Genomic DNA, 16,451 nt, shown 5'->3' with positions numbered 1-16,451 from the left:
TGTTGGTTTCCTCAGCTGTGCTGCGTCCCCCGTGTGTGTGGCTCTGACGTCCAGAAGGAATCGTGCTGCAGTGCCCTTCTGTGGCTTGCTGCTTTTCTTGCTATTCGATGTTTGAAGTCCATCCAGCTGGAAGGATTTGCTCCTTTTTCCCCGCCCTCATCTTTTGCAGATGGTCCTCGGGGCGTGGCCAGTTTGGGGCCGTCGGGCACAACAGTGCTCTGAGGGCTCGTGGGCGTCTGCCAGAGCCAGCCCAGGCCCAGGTGGAAAGGGTGTGTACCTGGGACCCAGGTGTGCAGGTGACGCCGGCAGAGTCTGGTCGTTGCTCCGTGAGGTTCAAACAAGGTGTGGCAAGAGGCCAGGCCCTGGGTGACAAGGATGAGCAGATGGGAGCTGGGCATGGTGGGCAGTGGGCGAGCGAGCAGATGTGCCTGGTGCCACCAAACAACACTGGACCCGGGCATGCCGGCAAGCTGGGGTTTGTGGTCCTGAATCAGGGAGGGCACCTCAGGTGCACAGAGCAGAGGCAGCAGGCCCTGGGCAGGCTAGGAGAGGCCGGTGCTGAAGACCTGGGACCCTGGCATCACACATGGAGTGGGAAGGCCTTCGAGGTCCAGATCCCATCTCTGCCCTTTCGTGGCTTTGTGGCCTTAGGCTGTTTTTTTAAGTCCGGGTTTCTGTGGTTTCGTGTATAAAAAGCGGTGAGTTGGCCAGGCACAGTGGCTCACGCTTGTATCCCAGCACTTTGAGAGGCCGAGGTGGGAGGATCCCTTGAGCCCAGGAGTTCGAGACCAGCACGGGTAACATGGTGAGACTCCATCTCTACAAAATTAAAAATTGAAAAATTAGCCGAGTTTGGTGGCGTGTGGCTGTAGTTCCAGCTACTTGGAAGGCCAAGGTGAGAAAGAGGTCAAGGTCAAAGTGAGCCAATACTGCACCACTGCACTCCAGCCTGGGCCACAGTGAGACCCTGTCTCAACAAAAGTGGAATGAATTTTCCCTTGCTGGGGTCATTGGGCATGTGAGGATAACATATATACCATCCGTAACCTGTCACGTCGGTGTTCCTCAGACACTGGGAAGCATTATCAGCAAATAGCGAAGTTGCTTCACGCGTCACCTGAGTGGGCTTGTGTGTGTCCACATATTTGGAGGTATGAGGGCCAGATCGCCATTTAACTGTGGGTTCTGAGTAGCGGAGTAGGGTTTGCAGGTGACAGCAGCATGATCTGGCGTTAGGTGCAACCCATAGGTGAGGGAAGGAGTGATTCAGAGACTGGGGTGGAGAGAGGTAGTGAGTTCATTGTTTGGGGGAGAAACAAGAGGATACGTTTTCGACCACTGTCAGTGCACCAGCCACTGCCACACGTGGCTCTGTACATTTAAATTCATCAAAAGTAAGTGAGTAAAGTTTAAAATTCAGTTCCTTGGTCATATTTCAAGTGCTCCATAGCCACATGTGGCTAGTGGTTGGCTAGAGGCCTGGGCGGGGACTTCCTCACCCAGGAGTGTCTGGAAGCCAACCACTGCCAGGCTGCGTCCTCCCTGGGGCTTCGCAGGAGGGAGTAACCTTGTGTGCCTTGGATCCTCGCAGGTGGAGCTGGAGGTCACGCTGCCGGGAGAAGGCAAGGATCGCATCTTCAAGGTGTCCATCAAGTGGGTGTCCTGCGTGAGCTTGCAGGCGTTACACGATGCACTTTCAGGGCGGCTGCCCAGCGTCCCTTTTGAGACGATCCAGGCCCTGGACGTGGTCATGAGGCACTTGCCATCCATGAGGTGAGGGCGCCACACAGGACCAAGGGCGGGGGAATCCCCTGCGGCTCCGAGGGCCCCCCCCACAGGGTCTGAAATCTGTCCGAGGAACGGCTCATTCTCGGATCCAGGGTGGGACTGGTCATGTGGGTTTTCTGTGATGAAGATAACACAAATGGTGCTAAGGTGGAAACAGTGTTAATATAAACATAAGTCACCAGCATTCTTGGCCTGGCCCGGAACGGTGGCCTCCCTATTTGTGTGCACGTTGGTGCCTTCGTGTTCCGCGCAGCCCTCTGCGCCCGCACTTTTCTGCCGCTCTCTTGCCCTTGGGACTCGTGATAGGAGAGTAATGCTGTGTTCCCAGTTTCGTGCTGCACGCATGTCTGCAACTCTAGGGATCGTCACCACTGCTTTTTGTGACTGTTGGGGACGTCCTTATTCTCAGGATTACTCTTTTACCACAAATTGCCATACTTGCGATTGCTGGGAGAGGGTGTAGGGGAACAGTTTAAGGGCTCACAAGCTGCCCGGTTGCTGGGCAGAGGGTTGTGCTAATTTCCTGAGTGGCCCGCTGTTGGAGGAGCGAGGCCAGCTCAGCACATCAGCCCTCAGCACACCTGCCCTCACACTGGTGCCTGGGAACAGTTTGAGTTTTCAAGTTTTATCTCTTTCGAACCAAAGCCTAAACCGAAACAAACCCCACAGTGACAAACCCCAGGACTGACCAAAGCTTTAAGATTCTAGGAGAGAGTTGGGGCTTCCCTCATAGAAGAGAAGGTGCTTTGAGGCCTTGTGTAAGATTTTTAGAAGGGACCATGGTGTTCTCAGTCTTCAGGCATGGGAGGAGGTGAGCAAATACAGGACAGGCCGTCACTCCCGGCAGGAACACACCTACCCCCATGTGTAATCTGTCTCTGCTTTGAACTATCGGTGGAGGAAGGTCGTAGGTACGTGGAGAAACAGTCTAGGAGGATGGTTGCCAAAATGGCATCTACCTTTTTAATAGAGTTGCAGAAATGACTGTGATTCTTTTCTGAATTCTTTTGGATTACTTACATTAATTGTATAATCAGGGAGGAAACTGCTGTTTTCATTTTGGGAAAAGAAGAGCAGTAGAGGCGGGATTATAGCACGTCTCAGGTGGAAAGTGAAAGGGCCGTGTGGGTGATTGGATCAGCGCAGCCCACAATTAGGGAGCATCGAGGCTCACAGCGTGTTTTCCCTTCAGAATCATTAGTGACGGTGCCTCCTAGGCCACCAGACCCCACGGTGCCCGTGCAGCAGGTGAGGCTGCTGTGCTGGAGAATGTGTCTGCTTCAGTCGAGTAGCTCCAGCCGGGTCAGCACAGCATTCCTTGCAGGCCCGGAAGAGGTTGTGAAGCCCTCATGCTGGCCCTTCCACCTCCTACGGGGGAGCCCACAGCGGGCAGCTCCGGGGCCTTGGAGCCTACCTGGGGAGCCCATGGCTAAAGGAGCCGGCAGATGCTGGGTCATGCTTGGACAGCCACCGGCCAAAAGCAACATGTCTCCCCATGGCTGGGGCTGGGCCTGGCTGGGGCTGGCACTTGGCAGGTGCCCACTTCTATCTGCGCTTGGGGACACAGGCCCCGAGACGTGAAGAGTAGACAGTGAGGACAGTAAGGCGAGGCAAAGCCAGGACAGGGAGCCTGGGCCAGAAACACGCCAGGTCCTGGGGGTTTGTGCTCCACCTGTGCGGTGTGTTTAAACATCTTTCACCATCCCCCAGTGAGGCCACGGGTCCCCCAGCCTGCTGCTGTCACAGCGTCCCGCACAGCAGGCCACGCACACAGGCTGGAGTGCCGTGTGGTAAACGCAGATTTAAAAGGAGGGGAAACGGAACTCTGATGAGGATGTGGTGGGCGCAGACGAAGCCCACCCAGAGGTGGCTGTTGCTTCTGGAAGACGACGCATCTGACGGGAGGCGGGGTGGGGTCTCTTGGTTCCAGGTACACCCCCGTGGGCCGCTCCTTCTTCACCGCGTCCGAGGGCTGCTCCAACCCTCTTGGCGGGGGCCGAGAAGTGTGGTTTGGCTTCCATCAGTCCGTCCGGCCTTCTCTCTGGAAAATGATGCTGAATATTGATGGTGAGCAGCGCCCTGGGGTCTTCACTGCAGAGCAGGGTTGGGCATGGGCTGGGGGGTCAGGACCCCGGTGGGCGGGTGGCATGTGGCCAGCTCCATGCATGGCCTCTGTCAGAGCCGGCACTGCTGCGTGACACCTGGCTGGTCTCACCTGCAGTGTTGGGTGGGTTAGGGCAGTGGCTCTCAGGCCAGCGTGAAGCCACGAGGAGGTCGCACCCTCAGAGGCTGTGGCCAGGGGCTGAGGCGGGCCTGAGGATCCGGGGCTTCCTTCCTGCTGGCCTCCTGTAGGCCTGGGTTTGACTGTAGCCTGGGTGCGGCCTGTCCCTCTCTTGGGAGGCTTAGTCGCTAATCTGTGCAGGACATCCGCTGCCCTCTCCATGAAAAAGATGAGAGTGAAGGCCAGCGAAAAGGATCTGTCTTCTCATTTGGGAGCTGATTATTATGAAAAGCTCTAGAAAGGAATGAGAATTTGATCTTGCTCAGTTACACATTTATTGAAAAAGAATTACATAAAAGGAAATGGTGAATTTCAGAAATATCTACACCAGACGGTAACCAGAAAATCCTACAACACTGGCTTCATTCTCGGAGGGTGACTTAGTCTTTAAAATCAGCCAGCTCCTTTCTGTCACCCTGACCAGAGGGAGGGTCAGCAGCTGGGGCCTGGGCTTGTCACTGCTGGCCTGCCCGTGTCTGGGCCTGAGGCTGGCCTCGGTAGGGAGTGAGAACCCCGGCTGGGTGTCCCCACCATGGCTGGCCTGGCCTGTGAGGCCCCTCCAGGACTATGGGCCCGTCCAGCAGCCCCACGGTCACGCTTAGGCCTTTGCCTCTTTTCTCGCCTACAGTGTCGGCAACAGCATTTTACAAGGCACAGCCAGTAATCGAGTTTGTTTGTGAAGTTTTGGATTTTAAAAGTATTGAAGAACAACAAAAACCTCTGACAGATTCCCAAAGGGTAAAGTTTACCAAAGAAATTAAAGGTAATGAACTGTCCCAGCACACCTGGCTGAGGGCTGGGAGGCCCCTTCCCAGTCCGCCTCCAGGACCGCATTTTGCAGTTCTGGTTCTTGTGTGCATTTAGGGAGGTGGGGATGGCAGAATTTAGCCATCAGATGAAGTAGCATGGAGATGAGTTAGACCCATTTCCCAGAGCTGGAGTGGGGGTTTCCTAAATAAATACAACCCCGTGGGGTGAGGATGAGGTTGGGGAGTCAGTCACGTCTGAGTCATGATGTCAGGACTAGAAGCAGCAGCGTGGCTGTGATCAGCATTTCATAACGCTGGAACCTAGGATGCATTTTCTTTTGTCTTCATTTAATCCTTACACAGCCCGGCAGGCATCTGTACCCGGTCAGCCTGCTTTCTACTCCAAGAAACTCAGATTGGGGGTGTCTAGGACTTGCCTGGGGTCCTTCTGCCCATCAGCAACAGAATGGGGGCCCACCCCTGGCTCCACAAGCCCTGCCCGCTGAACCCGTCCTTTTGGAAGGCCATTTGCAGGGCCATCCACAGTACCCCGTGTTATCACGATGATCCATGGGGGGCGCAGAACAGCACGAGGGTGGACACCTCATGCTCTAAGCCTCCCCTCCCCTCCACCACGTGGTACTCTTGTAGGTGAGATGGACCCAGCTGGGGTGGCCTGGGGGTGACCTGTGGGTCACCCTCCCTAGGGGAGCCCTGCAGCCCCCCATAACTTGGGTCTGCAGCCACATTCCTATGAAAACTGGTTCTCGGGAAGTGCCGCTTGCACTCAGGTCGGAACAGCCCAGATGCTGATGCCTGTGTTCTGTGTACCCAGGTCTAAAGGTGGAGATAACGCACTGTGGGCAGATGAAGAGGAAGTACCGTGTCTGCAATGTGACCCGGCGGCCCGCCAGTCACCAAACGTAACACGCCCTTCCTTTCAGACTCTCTTGGCTGGGTCCCCCACTGTCACTCCGATGGGCACACTCTGGAGCCATGATTCTGTGCCCATTCTCCAGAAAAGACCAGTTCATGCTGTTTTTCAATCCCAAAATTGTCCCTTATGTGGCTCAGGAGATTCCACACTTCACCTAAGAAAATACTCAGATCATGAAATTCCACCTGGGTGCTGGGAGGTCCGGCCCAGGCGCTCTCTCCCTCTTCCTTCCTGAGCCTCATAGAGGAGAGAAGGGTCTTTTGCGTTCGTTGTCCCATCCTTAGTGATGGAGGTGGCGGGTCTGTGGCCCTGACCCACGCCCCCTTCCCTGGGCTAGTCCGTGTGTCCCGTCATTACGGCAAGAGCACAGTTTGGTATGCAGGCCAGAGTGGGGGTGAGAGTATGCCGCTGTCCTGGGTTGTACTGGTGTTCCTTCGCGGGAGGAGGTGATAGATTTGGCCCCTGTGCCCCAGTTAATGTCTCCCAGGCCAGTAGCGTTCATTTATTTCATGGATCATTCCATGGAAAGTGCCAGGCCTGTTGCCAGGCACTGGAGGTACCAAGATGCCCGTGGCTCAGGGAGCAGAAGGACGAGAGGGACTGTGGCCTGGCCCTGACCCGGCAGAGGCCGCAGGTGGCCCGGCAGTCTGGATCAGGGGAAGGGGTCGGTGCAGCAGAAACTGAGCCATGTGGCCCTTTGCCCTGCACTGGCAGCCCCTGTGCCCGCATCCCACACAGAGGCCAGCCTTCCTGTGACTGTGGGCCTCCCCCTCATTCACCCACACTGCACCCAGGCGTCTCCTGCCATCACCGTGCAGAGGCCCTGGCTGCCGGAACCAGCCTGGCCTGCTTTCCTCGTCCTGTCCTGGGGGCTTCAGGCCTTCTGGGCACCGGGAGTGCGCGGCATGTAAACGGCTTCCAGGGTCACCACGGTCTGCTGGAAGACACACAGACCTTTCTGGTCGTGTCCATTCGTCCTGACTCCTTTACACACACTGTGACGTTGTGGATAATTTATGAGTAATGACGCATGTAGGTATTTTTTCTTTCCCAACTCCAGAAACAAAATGAGAATTTAGGGGCTCAGGAACATTCCAGATAACCCAAAGCATGTGACATGGTTTTCACTCCCGGAGGTGCTCTGAATGTTTGCTCCTCACACGTCACCCTAAAAAGCAAATGCAAATATAAAGCAGCGCAGGGGAAGGGGCTCCAGGATGACCTTGGCCTGAACAGCCCCTTTGCTCCTCAGATTCCCGCTGCAGCAGGAGAGCGGGCAGACAGTGGAGTGCACGGTGGCCCAGTACTTCAAGGACAGGCACAAGTTGGTTCTGCGCTACCCCCACCTCCCATGTTTACAAGTCGGACAGGAGCAGAAACACACCTACCTTCCCCTGGAGGCAAGTCACCCTCTTCCAGTGCATCTCTGGGGGCTTGGGAGGGCGGCGTCCCAGGCTAGGGCATGCAGCTTCGAGAAACCGCCGAGGCCCCAGTCAGGTACAAATGGCACTGCCTCTGCTGCTGCAGGAACGCGGGTGAGTTAATGGGCTTTGTTACACCTCGGTTTTGCCTTCAGTAAAATGGGGTCCGCAGCTCTCTTGTGGGATTGGCGTGAACCTTGCCTGAGGTTGTGTGTAACGCGCCCAGCAGGCCCCGCAGCGGGAGGCAGGTGCTCCGTCACTGCACCGTTGCATCATTCACTCTCCTCTAACATCACGACTCTTTGAAAAATCCTTGCCTTGGGAAAGGATCAAATTCCAACCCTGAGCCATGTGCTGTAACTCTTCCCTCAGTGTTTAGATTCTGGCACTTTCCTGTCATTCAGGTAGGGCTGGGTGGCTCCAGCACCTTGTCCCACAGGTAGACGTCTTTCGCACCTGCAGCCGCTTTCACGCCCACAGCCACCGAAGACTGGAGAGAGCCCAGAAGTGCCGGTGTCAGGACACAGCCCCGCTCACCTGATGCACTGGGCACAGAGGCCGTGGGGTCTGTGTGTTCGCGTGACGTGGGGTTTACTTAGCAGGGATTTCTGTTGTGAAGCGGAAGGCTATGGAGCAGCCCCCGCAGCAGATACCTGCACAGCGCTTCATAGCCCAGGGATGAGGCAGAGACAGTCCCAGGCGGAGCCAGGCCACCAACCCCTGAGCCCCCTGCCCGCTCCCCTGGTCACACCAGTGCGGCACTGACGGCCTGTCTCTACGTCCTCTTCACAGGTCTGTAACATAGTGGCAGGACAAAGATGTATTAAAAAATTAACGGACAATCAGACCTCAACCATGATCAGAGCGACTGCTAGGTCGGCGCCCGATCGGCAAGAAGAGATTAGCAAATTGGTGAGCGTCAGTCCCGGGCAGGGCTGCCCTGTGGAGTCCAGTCCGGTTGCCCTGGCACAGAAACCTCTGATGCTTGGAATGGACGCAGCTGCTAGAGAGATGGCAGGCCTCCACCCACTCCATGCGTTTTCTTGTTTCCCTTTGCCAGATGCGAAGTGCAAGTTTCAACACAGATCCATATGTCCGTGAATTTGGAATCATGGTCAAAGATGAGATGACAGACGTGACTGGGCGGGTGCTGCAGCCGCCCTCCATCCTCTACGGGGGCAGGGTACGTGCGGGGCGGCGGGGAACGTGTGGCTGTGGGGCGTGTCTCTGCCCCGCGACCCCTCTCAGGTACTGAGTCATCACCCGCGGTGTAGACTGTGTCCCATGCAGGAGAATCCTTTCTACTCCGGGCTGAGCCTGTAAAAGATGTGAGACTTCATAAAGGAATGGCTTTCCTTGGTCCTTTTTAAAGTTTTTCAGAATTATCGTTAATGTTTTCAGAAGATAATTTTTATTATCCCATGAAAGTTTAGAGAGCACCATTCTTTGCGTGACAGACACTCGCCGAGGGTTGAATTATTTCCCAGAGGGCTGTACTGCTTTTCTATTCTTTAACTTTTGCTTTGGGGATGTTTGGTAACAGTTTTTTGTCCTTGCTAATTTAACTTCTAGTTTTGTTTGTTTTGAGGCAGGGTCTTGCTCTGTCACCCGAGCTAGAAGGCAGTGGCATGACCATAGGTCACTGCAGCCTCTAACTCCTGGACTCAAACAAATCTCTCACCTCAGCCTCCCAAGTAGCTGGGAATACAGGCGTGAGCCACTGTGTCCAGCCCTTAACTTCTCCTTTTTATTAGTGTGTAACCAAAGGTGTCCTGAGCACTGAGCCCTCCAGGGTCTCCTCTCATTTCCTCCTGGGCTCGCCTACCACGGGTGCAAGCATACCACGTCTGATGGGAGGGCCCAGAGGTGACCACGCTGGGAGGGACACCAGGGCTCTGCAGGGTCTTAGTGTCAGAGGTCACTGACTTTTTTAAGCACCTGGCATCTGTGTAAGGGTCTGCCTAACCTTTTACACCCTAGTTTCTACCTAATGGAATTTTCTCATCCTCAAGACCTGTAGCGAGGTTTTGGTTTGTTTTTTGTTTGTTTGTTTGTTTTTCCTGTCTTATTTTAAAATATGGGTTCTGGGCTGGGCGCAGTGAGTGGTTCACATCTGTAATCCCAGCACTTTGGGAGGCTGAGGTGGGTGGATCGCTTGAGGTCAGGAGTTTGAGACCAGAAACCCTGTCTCTACTAAAAATTAGCCTGGAGTGGTGGTGCGCACCTGTAGTCCCGGCTACTCAGGAGGATGAGGCAGGAGAATCCCTTGAACCCGGGAGGCGGAGGTTGCAGTGAGCTGAGATCGCACCACTGCACTCCAGCCTGGGCGACAGAGCAAGACTTGTCTCAAAAAATAAAAAATACTTAAAAAAACAGTTCTGTTTTTTAAATGTTTCAGAATTCAGAAGATATAAAAGAATTAGAGGAAAAAGTATCTTTTTTCCCCAGTTCTCAGTTGCCCTCTCAGGAAGCAATTGGTGTTCTTTCTCCTTTGTAAAATCATCCAGGGATGATTCACCCCTTTTTGTGAAAATAATAGCATTACCTATATTTCTGTGCCTCACTGTTTTCTAGCTAATATTTCCTTAGAGCTAACTGAGAGGCTGCTGGCCGTTCTGTGTTGCTGTTCACGCGTGTCTTGTCCTCTAGCACTGTTGCGTGGCACCCCATCACGTGGGGGTCTGTGTCCCTGGTGGGCACGGCCACTGCTTGTCTCTCTGAAGGGAGTCTGAGCAAGGCCCTTCAGCCCCTCCTTGGCTCGCTTGTCCCCCGAGGCCCCAGATGCTGTATAAACACAGCCCAAGCCCAGGAGGAAGAGCACGTGATTCCCCTTCAGGAGTCAGGGAGGAGACGCCCCGGGTGGGCAAGAGGAGTGCCTGGCCCCTGTGCGGGGACAGGGCTTTTGAACCCAGCGCCGCTTCACAGCGCTGCTAGCTTCTGTTCCCTCGGGCTTCCAGCTCTTAGCAAGGGCAGTGGTTGTCTGAAAAACAGAAGAGCTTGTGTAAGCCAACCTTGCAAAAATCTCAGAATGTAGGGATTAAGAGAGCTTGTAGGCTGGGCGCCGCAGCTCATGCCTGTAATCCCAGCACTTCGGGAGGCCAAGGCAGGAGGATCACCTGAGGTCAGGAGTTCGAGACCAGCCTCTGGTCAACATGGTGAAACCCTGTCTCTACTAAAAAATACAAAAATTAGCCGGGCGTGGTGGCACGTGCCTGTAATCCCAGCTACTCGGGAGACTGAGGCAGGAGAACCGCTTGAACCTGGGAGGCAGAGGTTGCAGTGAGCCGAGATGGTGCCACTTTACTCCAGCCTGGACAACAGAGTGTGAGACACTGTCTAAAAAAAAAAGGCCAGGCGCAGTGGCTCACACTTGTAATCTCAGCACTTTGGGAGGCCAAGGCGGGCAGATCACCTGAGGTTGGGAGTTCGAGACCAGCCTGACCAACATGGAGAAATCCTGTCTCTACTAAAAATACAAAATTAGCCAGGCGTGGTGGTGCATGCCTGTAATCCCAACTACTCGGGAGGCTGAGTCAGGAGAATCGCTTGAACCCAGGAGGCGGAGGTTGCGGTGAGCCAAGATCGTGCCATTGCACTCCAGCCTGGGCAACAAGAGCGAAACTCCGTCTCAAAAAAAAAAAAAGCTTGTAATTTGTTTGAGACAGAGTGTTTCTCTGTTGCCCTGGCTGCAGTGCAGTGACGCGGTCATAGCTCATTACAGCCCTGACCTTCCAGGCTCAAGCGATCCTCCCACCTCAGCCTCTCAAATTGCTGGGGCCACAGCCACACCACCACACCCAGCTAGGTTTTTAATGTTTTGTAGAGACGAGGTCTCACTATGTTACCCAGGCTCGTCTTGAACTCCTAGGCTCAAGCAGTCCTCCCACCTCAGCTGGGATTACAGGTGTAAGCCACCACACCTGACTGAGCATGTAGTGCTTCTGTTAATACATGAATACATTTTTCCCGATCTCTAAGACATCATAATGTGAGGAAACATTCCTGTCCCCTGCTCTACCTATCCCTGGTCCATTGTTAGTGCAAAAAAACAAAATATCCCTCAGAAAGCAATGTGTACAGCAGGAGTTCTCAACCAGGGATGATTTTGCCCCCCAGGGGACGTCTGGCAGTGTCGGGAGACATTTTTTATTGTCACAACTTGGGGGTGAGTGGGATAGCCTACAGGGCACAGGACAGCCCCCTGACAAAGAATCATTGAGCTTCAGATGTCAGTTGTGCCGAGGTTGAGAAGCACCTGTATAGTAAGAGCCTGTGTGTGTGTGTGTGTGTGTGCGTGTGTGCGTGTGCGTGTGTGCATGTGAGTGCGTGTGTGTGTGTGTGTGTGTGCACTCCCTGTCTGGAGCCCCAGGCTGTCTGTGAGACTCTTGCACACAGGGAGGCTGGTGGGAACAGGCAGTAGTTATAAAAATATAGGAAACAAAGCATTTATTTCTATCACATGTCTGATTTCTACAGCAGGCTTGTATTTTGTACGAAAAACGCTTCCTGCTAAAAAAAAAAAACCTTTCCAGAGTAAATGACAGCAACTCAGGCACAGCCACATCCTTTAGCAATGTCCCCAGGCCTAGGAGTGCCCGTCCCTCCCACACGGGACCCTTCCTGGCCCACCCTTCTCTTGAGAATCACTTGAAGCCAGTTCAGATTCCTTAGGTGACAGTGCTGAGGGCTGGCTGGTCCTGTCTGGTTGAGAGCTGACAGCATATTTGCACAGCCCGCCTTTCTCTTCTCAAGTGGAAGTAGCTCCCGTTTCCGACACAGCTGCAGGCAGTGGCATGCTGAGTGGAAAAAGCTGTGGGCTCAGTCCCAACTAAAGCTCTGTATAGAACAGGAGGCCTTCCTGTAGCTTGGCAAGGCACTTCTGTTCCTCCAGGCTACTCATGAGGTTGGATGGAGCTTTGGGCCTTCCTCCTCCTGGCTTAGCCCCCATCTGTCTGTTCATTACTTACCCATCCATCCTCCATCTAACTCCATCCATCCGTCCATCCATCTCTCCATCTCTCCGTCCACCTACCTACCTTATCCACTCATCAGCCATCCACCCACCCACCTTATCCACCCATCAACCATTTACCCATTCACCTTATGCACCCATCAGCCATCCACCCACCCACTTTATCCACCCATCAACCATCCACCCACCCCTCTTATCCACCGATTATCAACCGACCACCCACTACCTTATCCACCCATCAACCATCCACTCACCCATCAACCATCCACCCACCCATCAACCATCCACCCACCCATCTTCCACCAGCCCATCCATCTACCGATCCTGCCAGTTGTCTGCATCATTAGGCAGGTCAGAGACAGGAGACAACACAAAAGTTCTTTCCCTGAGAAGCCATTGTTGGTCAGGGGGACCAACAGTGAGAGTGACAAAGTCTAAGGTTGAAGGAATATGTTTTCCATTTTTTTCTCACCCTGAACCTTTTGCCATTTGCAGAATAAAGCGATTGCGACCCCTGTCCAGGGCGTCTGGGACATGCGGAACAAGCAGTTCCACACGGGCATCGAGATTAAGGTGTGGGCCATCGCGTGCTTCGCCCCCCAGCGCCAGTGCACGGAAGTCCATCTGAAGTAAGCCCGCCACAAGCAGAGGCTCCGGCCTGGGGGTCCTGCCCGATGGGCAGCTCGAGTGACCACTTGCAGGACTGACTCTGGTTGGGGTGGGGGTGAGGGCGCTGGTATGGGTTTTGATGTCAGGGTTCATCAACCTTTCCCTGTCAGATACCACTGGCCGGGCCAGGGCAAGACATGCTGGCCCCATCGGTGCCCCCTCACTCCTGGGACCCACCCTTGCAGTGAGCATGGAGAAGCAGCGCAGACCGTAGACAAAAACAAACAGGATCTGAAGGAAATTTATAAGTAGGGGCAAAAGAGAGAATTGGATTCAATGAACTACAGTTACTTTAAAAAAAAAATTTAGCTCCATATTAGTGTAAATTAGAAGGAGAAAATGAAGACAGAATCAGGAAGAGATGGGTCGGGCACAGTGGCTCATGCCTGTAATCCCCAGCACTTTGGGAGGCTGAGGCAGAAGGATCACTTGAGGTCAGGAGTTTGAGACCAGCCCATCTCTACGAAAAATAGAAAAATTAGCCAAGCATGGTGGTGCACCTGTAGTCCCAGCTACTCGGGGCACTGAGGCTGGAGAATCGCTTGAACCCAGGAGGCGGAGGTTGCAGTGAGCCGAGATCACACCATTGCACTCCAACCTGGGTGAAAAAGCAAGACCCCATCTCAAGAAAAAAAATAGGAAGAGATGGTGAAATAGAGAGATGGAGAGGCTGGGAGTATTATCTTCCTTCCCAGACAAGGGGAGTGATTAAGAGGAGAGAAGTTTTGGTTCAGGTCTCTGCCACCTGCCCAGGTGAGCGCCGGGCCCTCTAGGAGGCCCAAGTGCCGTGGAAGGGCCTGCCCTCACCCAGGACGCTCACCTCGGCCAGCACAGCTGTGCCAGGTACGGGCCCAGCGGGACTGTGTTGGGAGCACACAGCAGGGTGGCTCGTGCCTTTGTGCCAAACTTCAATGGGAACATAAAGTCTTTGCTTCCCTGCTCTGTGGGGGCAGCAGGGGAGAACTCCAGCCTGTGAGGTGTGTAGCCGGTCCCTTAACAGTTCCAGCAAGGACTGGCTGTGAACGGGCATGGCCCTCAGAGCTGATGTCTTGCTGGCGAGTGGCCATCTGTCCTTCTGAGGCCACCTTGTGTCCACACTGCTGGCAGAGGAGGTGGAAGCCTAGAGAGGGGGTTTGGGAAGCAAGCTGAAGTAGGTTAGTTCTGAACACGGTCGCCTCCTGTCCCTTCTTCTGTCCTTGGCCCCTTCCTTCACTTTGGCCTGGAGCTGAAGATACGGGTGGACACACACATGTTTCTTGACCTGATCTAATGTACAGGAAATTGGACACTGGCTGGGTTGGAGTGCCGTGTCCTCGCCCTTATTGTAGAAGGTGACATGATTCTTAGTCTTCAGCTTAAAATAGAAGCCGCTGCCCTGCCTCCCACCCCACCCCAGCTTCACAAGGCTGGCCGTTGCCAGCTGCTGCCACTCCTTAGGCTGCGGGCTGTTTTCTCTCGTGATGATGTCATACAGTCCGAGTTATGCCCATCAGAACTACTGGGGGAAAAGATCCAAAAGGACAGTGAGCTGAAAACCTCCCTCACTCTGACAGTGCCTGGCCTGTGCGTGGGGAGAACGCTGGCCTCCTTCACAGGAGCTCCAGGGGCTGTTCAGCAGCTTTACAGGGACAGCATCGCATCACCGCCCTGGGGCCACCACAGCCATGAGGCAGCGTGAGCACGGTTTAAAGGCTGCTGTGTTACGGTGGCAAGTTAGCCGCACGTGACTTTCGAGTGCGCTTACATGTATGTTGAGCACACTTAACCTTTCTCATGAGTTAGTATGTGTTAGGAGATGTAGCTCTGAATTCTGGCCTCGTCCAAGACTTTAAGAACAATTTTGACCTCAGTGAAAGTGCTTTGGGCTTTGTAAAAATGACGCCCCTGTGTTAGAGCCTCTGGTCGGCCTGAGTTCTCCACCATTCTCAGTGCACGGTAGTGAACTGAGCCTCCTCCTGCAGGTCCTTCACAGAGCAGCTCAGAAAGATCTCAAGAGACGCCGGCATGCCCATCCAGGGCCAGCCGTGCTTCTGCAAATACGCGCAGGGGGCGGACAGCGTGGAGCCCATGTTCCGGCACCTGAAGAACACGTATGCGGGCCTGCAGCTGGTGGTGGTTATCCTGCCCGGCAAGACGCCCGTGTACGGTAGGTGTGGGCGCTCCCGCTGGCTGTGGGGAGCCGTCGTGGTCTCCATGGGTGTTTGTTCCTGCCTAAGCCCCTCTGTGTTTCTGCTGCACTGAGAAAGGTGCTCCTTTCGGGCCTTTCAGGAGGCTGAGGAAGAAGAGGTGGCTTGTCATCACTGCCACTTCTGATCACTGTGTTCAGGGCCTCCCCGTCGTCCTGTATGACCCCGTGGTCCTGGGCAGTCAGCACCCTCAGGTGGCACAGGCCTTCGCACATGGGTGGGCACCCCATCATCATACAGCATGTGTGTTGACTTGATGGGGGAGCATTTGTTTAACGCATAGAGCGTTGCAGCGGGGTCACCTCCTGCCTGGGACTCAGCCTATGTATAACCACTCTGTGCCCACCTCAGAATTTTGTGGAGTTTTGCCAAAGTCCATGCCAGGGGGTCACCCACAGGGCCCCACGCCCAGCCACAGACAGATTATTGACATGTAAAAACCACACTTCTCTAAGTTCAACATCCCAAAAAAAGAAGGGAAGAAAAAGCTGTTGGTGTTGACATCCTGCTAACACTGTCCCAGGGCCACTGTTTCCCCAGACCTGCCCAGTGAGCAGCTGATCAGTTGCTTCATGAAAGAGACCAGGAATAGCCGGGGGTGGGTCCATGGAGCTCTTTGATGTCAGGTCTACATCTGCCAAGGATTTTGAGGGTGCCAGTGTTTTTATTTTTAACCACCCAAGCATTTGCTTGCAGCCAGAGCACCGTGGTATGAGTGACCTTCCTTTTTTTTCTTTTTTTCTTTCTTTTTTTTTTTTTTTTTTTTTAAGACAAGGGCTGGCTCTGTCTCCTAGCCTGGAGTGCAGTGGTGTGATTTTGGCTTACTGCAAACTCTGCCTCCTGAGTTCAAGCAATTCTCCTGCCTCAGCCTCCTGAGTAGCTGGGATTATAGGCACACACTGCCATGCCCGGCTAATTTTTATATTATTAGTAGAGACAGAGTTTTGCCATGTTGGCCAGGCTGGTCTTGAACTCCTGACCTCAGGTGATCTGCCCGCCTCGGGCCCCCAGAGTGCTGGGATTATAGGTGTGAGCCACCGTGCCCGGCCAGTGTAAGTGGCCTTCCTAAGCAGGGAGCCAAGTCCTTCCTTTTAGTTGGGCTCTTTCTCTCCTGCCCTGGGGCCCTAGGTGAGGCATTTATATGGTTTTGTTGATAAATTGGAGGGATGAGATAGACTCACTCAACTTCCCTTCCTGAGGGAGGGGAAGCCTGGCCTGGGCGAGGCGGGCACAGCCGTGCTGGAGTCTGGACTCCAAGGAGCTTGGCGTCCCCCTCAGGGCCAGTGACCCTCTTCTATCGCCGACCTTGGACAGAGGGGGACACGCAAAGCTCAACACAGCTGCCATGGTTGCACTTGCCAGATGGGGGCAAGAGGGCTGGTGGCTGCTGCCGCTCTTGGGGCCAGCTGAGGAAGGGGCACCAGCAGAGCTGTGTGTGTGCCTCTCGT

At 54.3% G+C, this 16,451-nt stretch overlaps 1 protein-coding gene across 8 annotated transcripts in view; it reads left to right on the top strand.

The window, feature by feature from the left end:
• AGO2 (argonaute RISC catalytic component 2) overlaps positions 1 to 16,451 on the top strand; it is a 117,940-nt gene that overhangs the window by 74,001 nt on the left and 27,488 nt on the right. For all 8 annotated transcript variants that reach the window (XM_024250989.3, XM_054518881.2, XM_054518883.2 and 5 more), the window contains 9 exons: positions 1,592 to 1,773; positions 3,719 to 3,855; positions 4,698 to 4,832; positions 5,654 to 5,741; positions 7,008 to 7,155; positions 7,969 to 8,088; positions 8,237 to 8,359; positions 12,644 to 12,777; positions 14,779 to 14,963. In XM_024250989.3, the coding sequence (XP_024106757.1) occupies positions 1,592 to 1,773; positions 3,719 to 3,855; positions 4,698 to 4,832; positions 5,654 to 5,741; positions 7,008 to 7,155; positions 7,969 to 8,088; positions 8,237 to 8,359; positions 12,644 to 12,777; positions 14,779 to 14,963 (1,252 nt within the window). The remainder of the gene's footprint in view (positions 1 to 1,591; positions 1,774 to 3,718; positions 3,856 to 4,697; positions 4,833 to 5,653; positions 5,742 to 7,007; positions 7,156 to 7,968; positions 8,089 to 8,236; positions 8,360 to 12,643; positions 12,778 to 14,778; positions 14,964 to 16,451) is intronic.

The sequence above is a fragment of the Pongo abelii genome, chromosome 7 (assembly GCF_028885655.2).
Source record: "Pongo abelii isolate AG06213 chromosome 7, NHGRI_mPonAbe1-v2.0_pri, whole genome shotgun sequence".
Taxonomy (NCBI): Eukaryota; Metazoa; Chordata; class Mammalia; order Primates; family Hominidae; genus Pongo; species Pongo abelii.
Note: the sequence above shows the minus strand (reverse complement) of the source record. Positions and strands in the feature narration are given on the sequence as shown.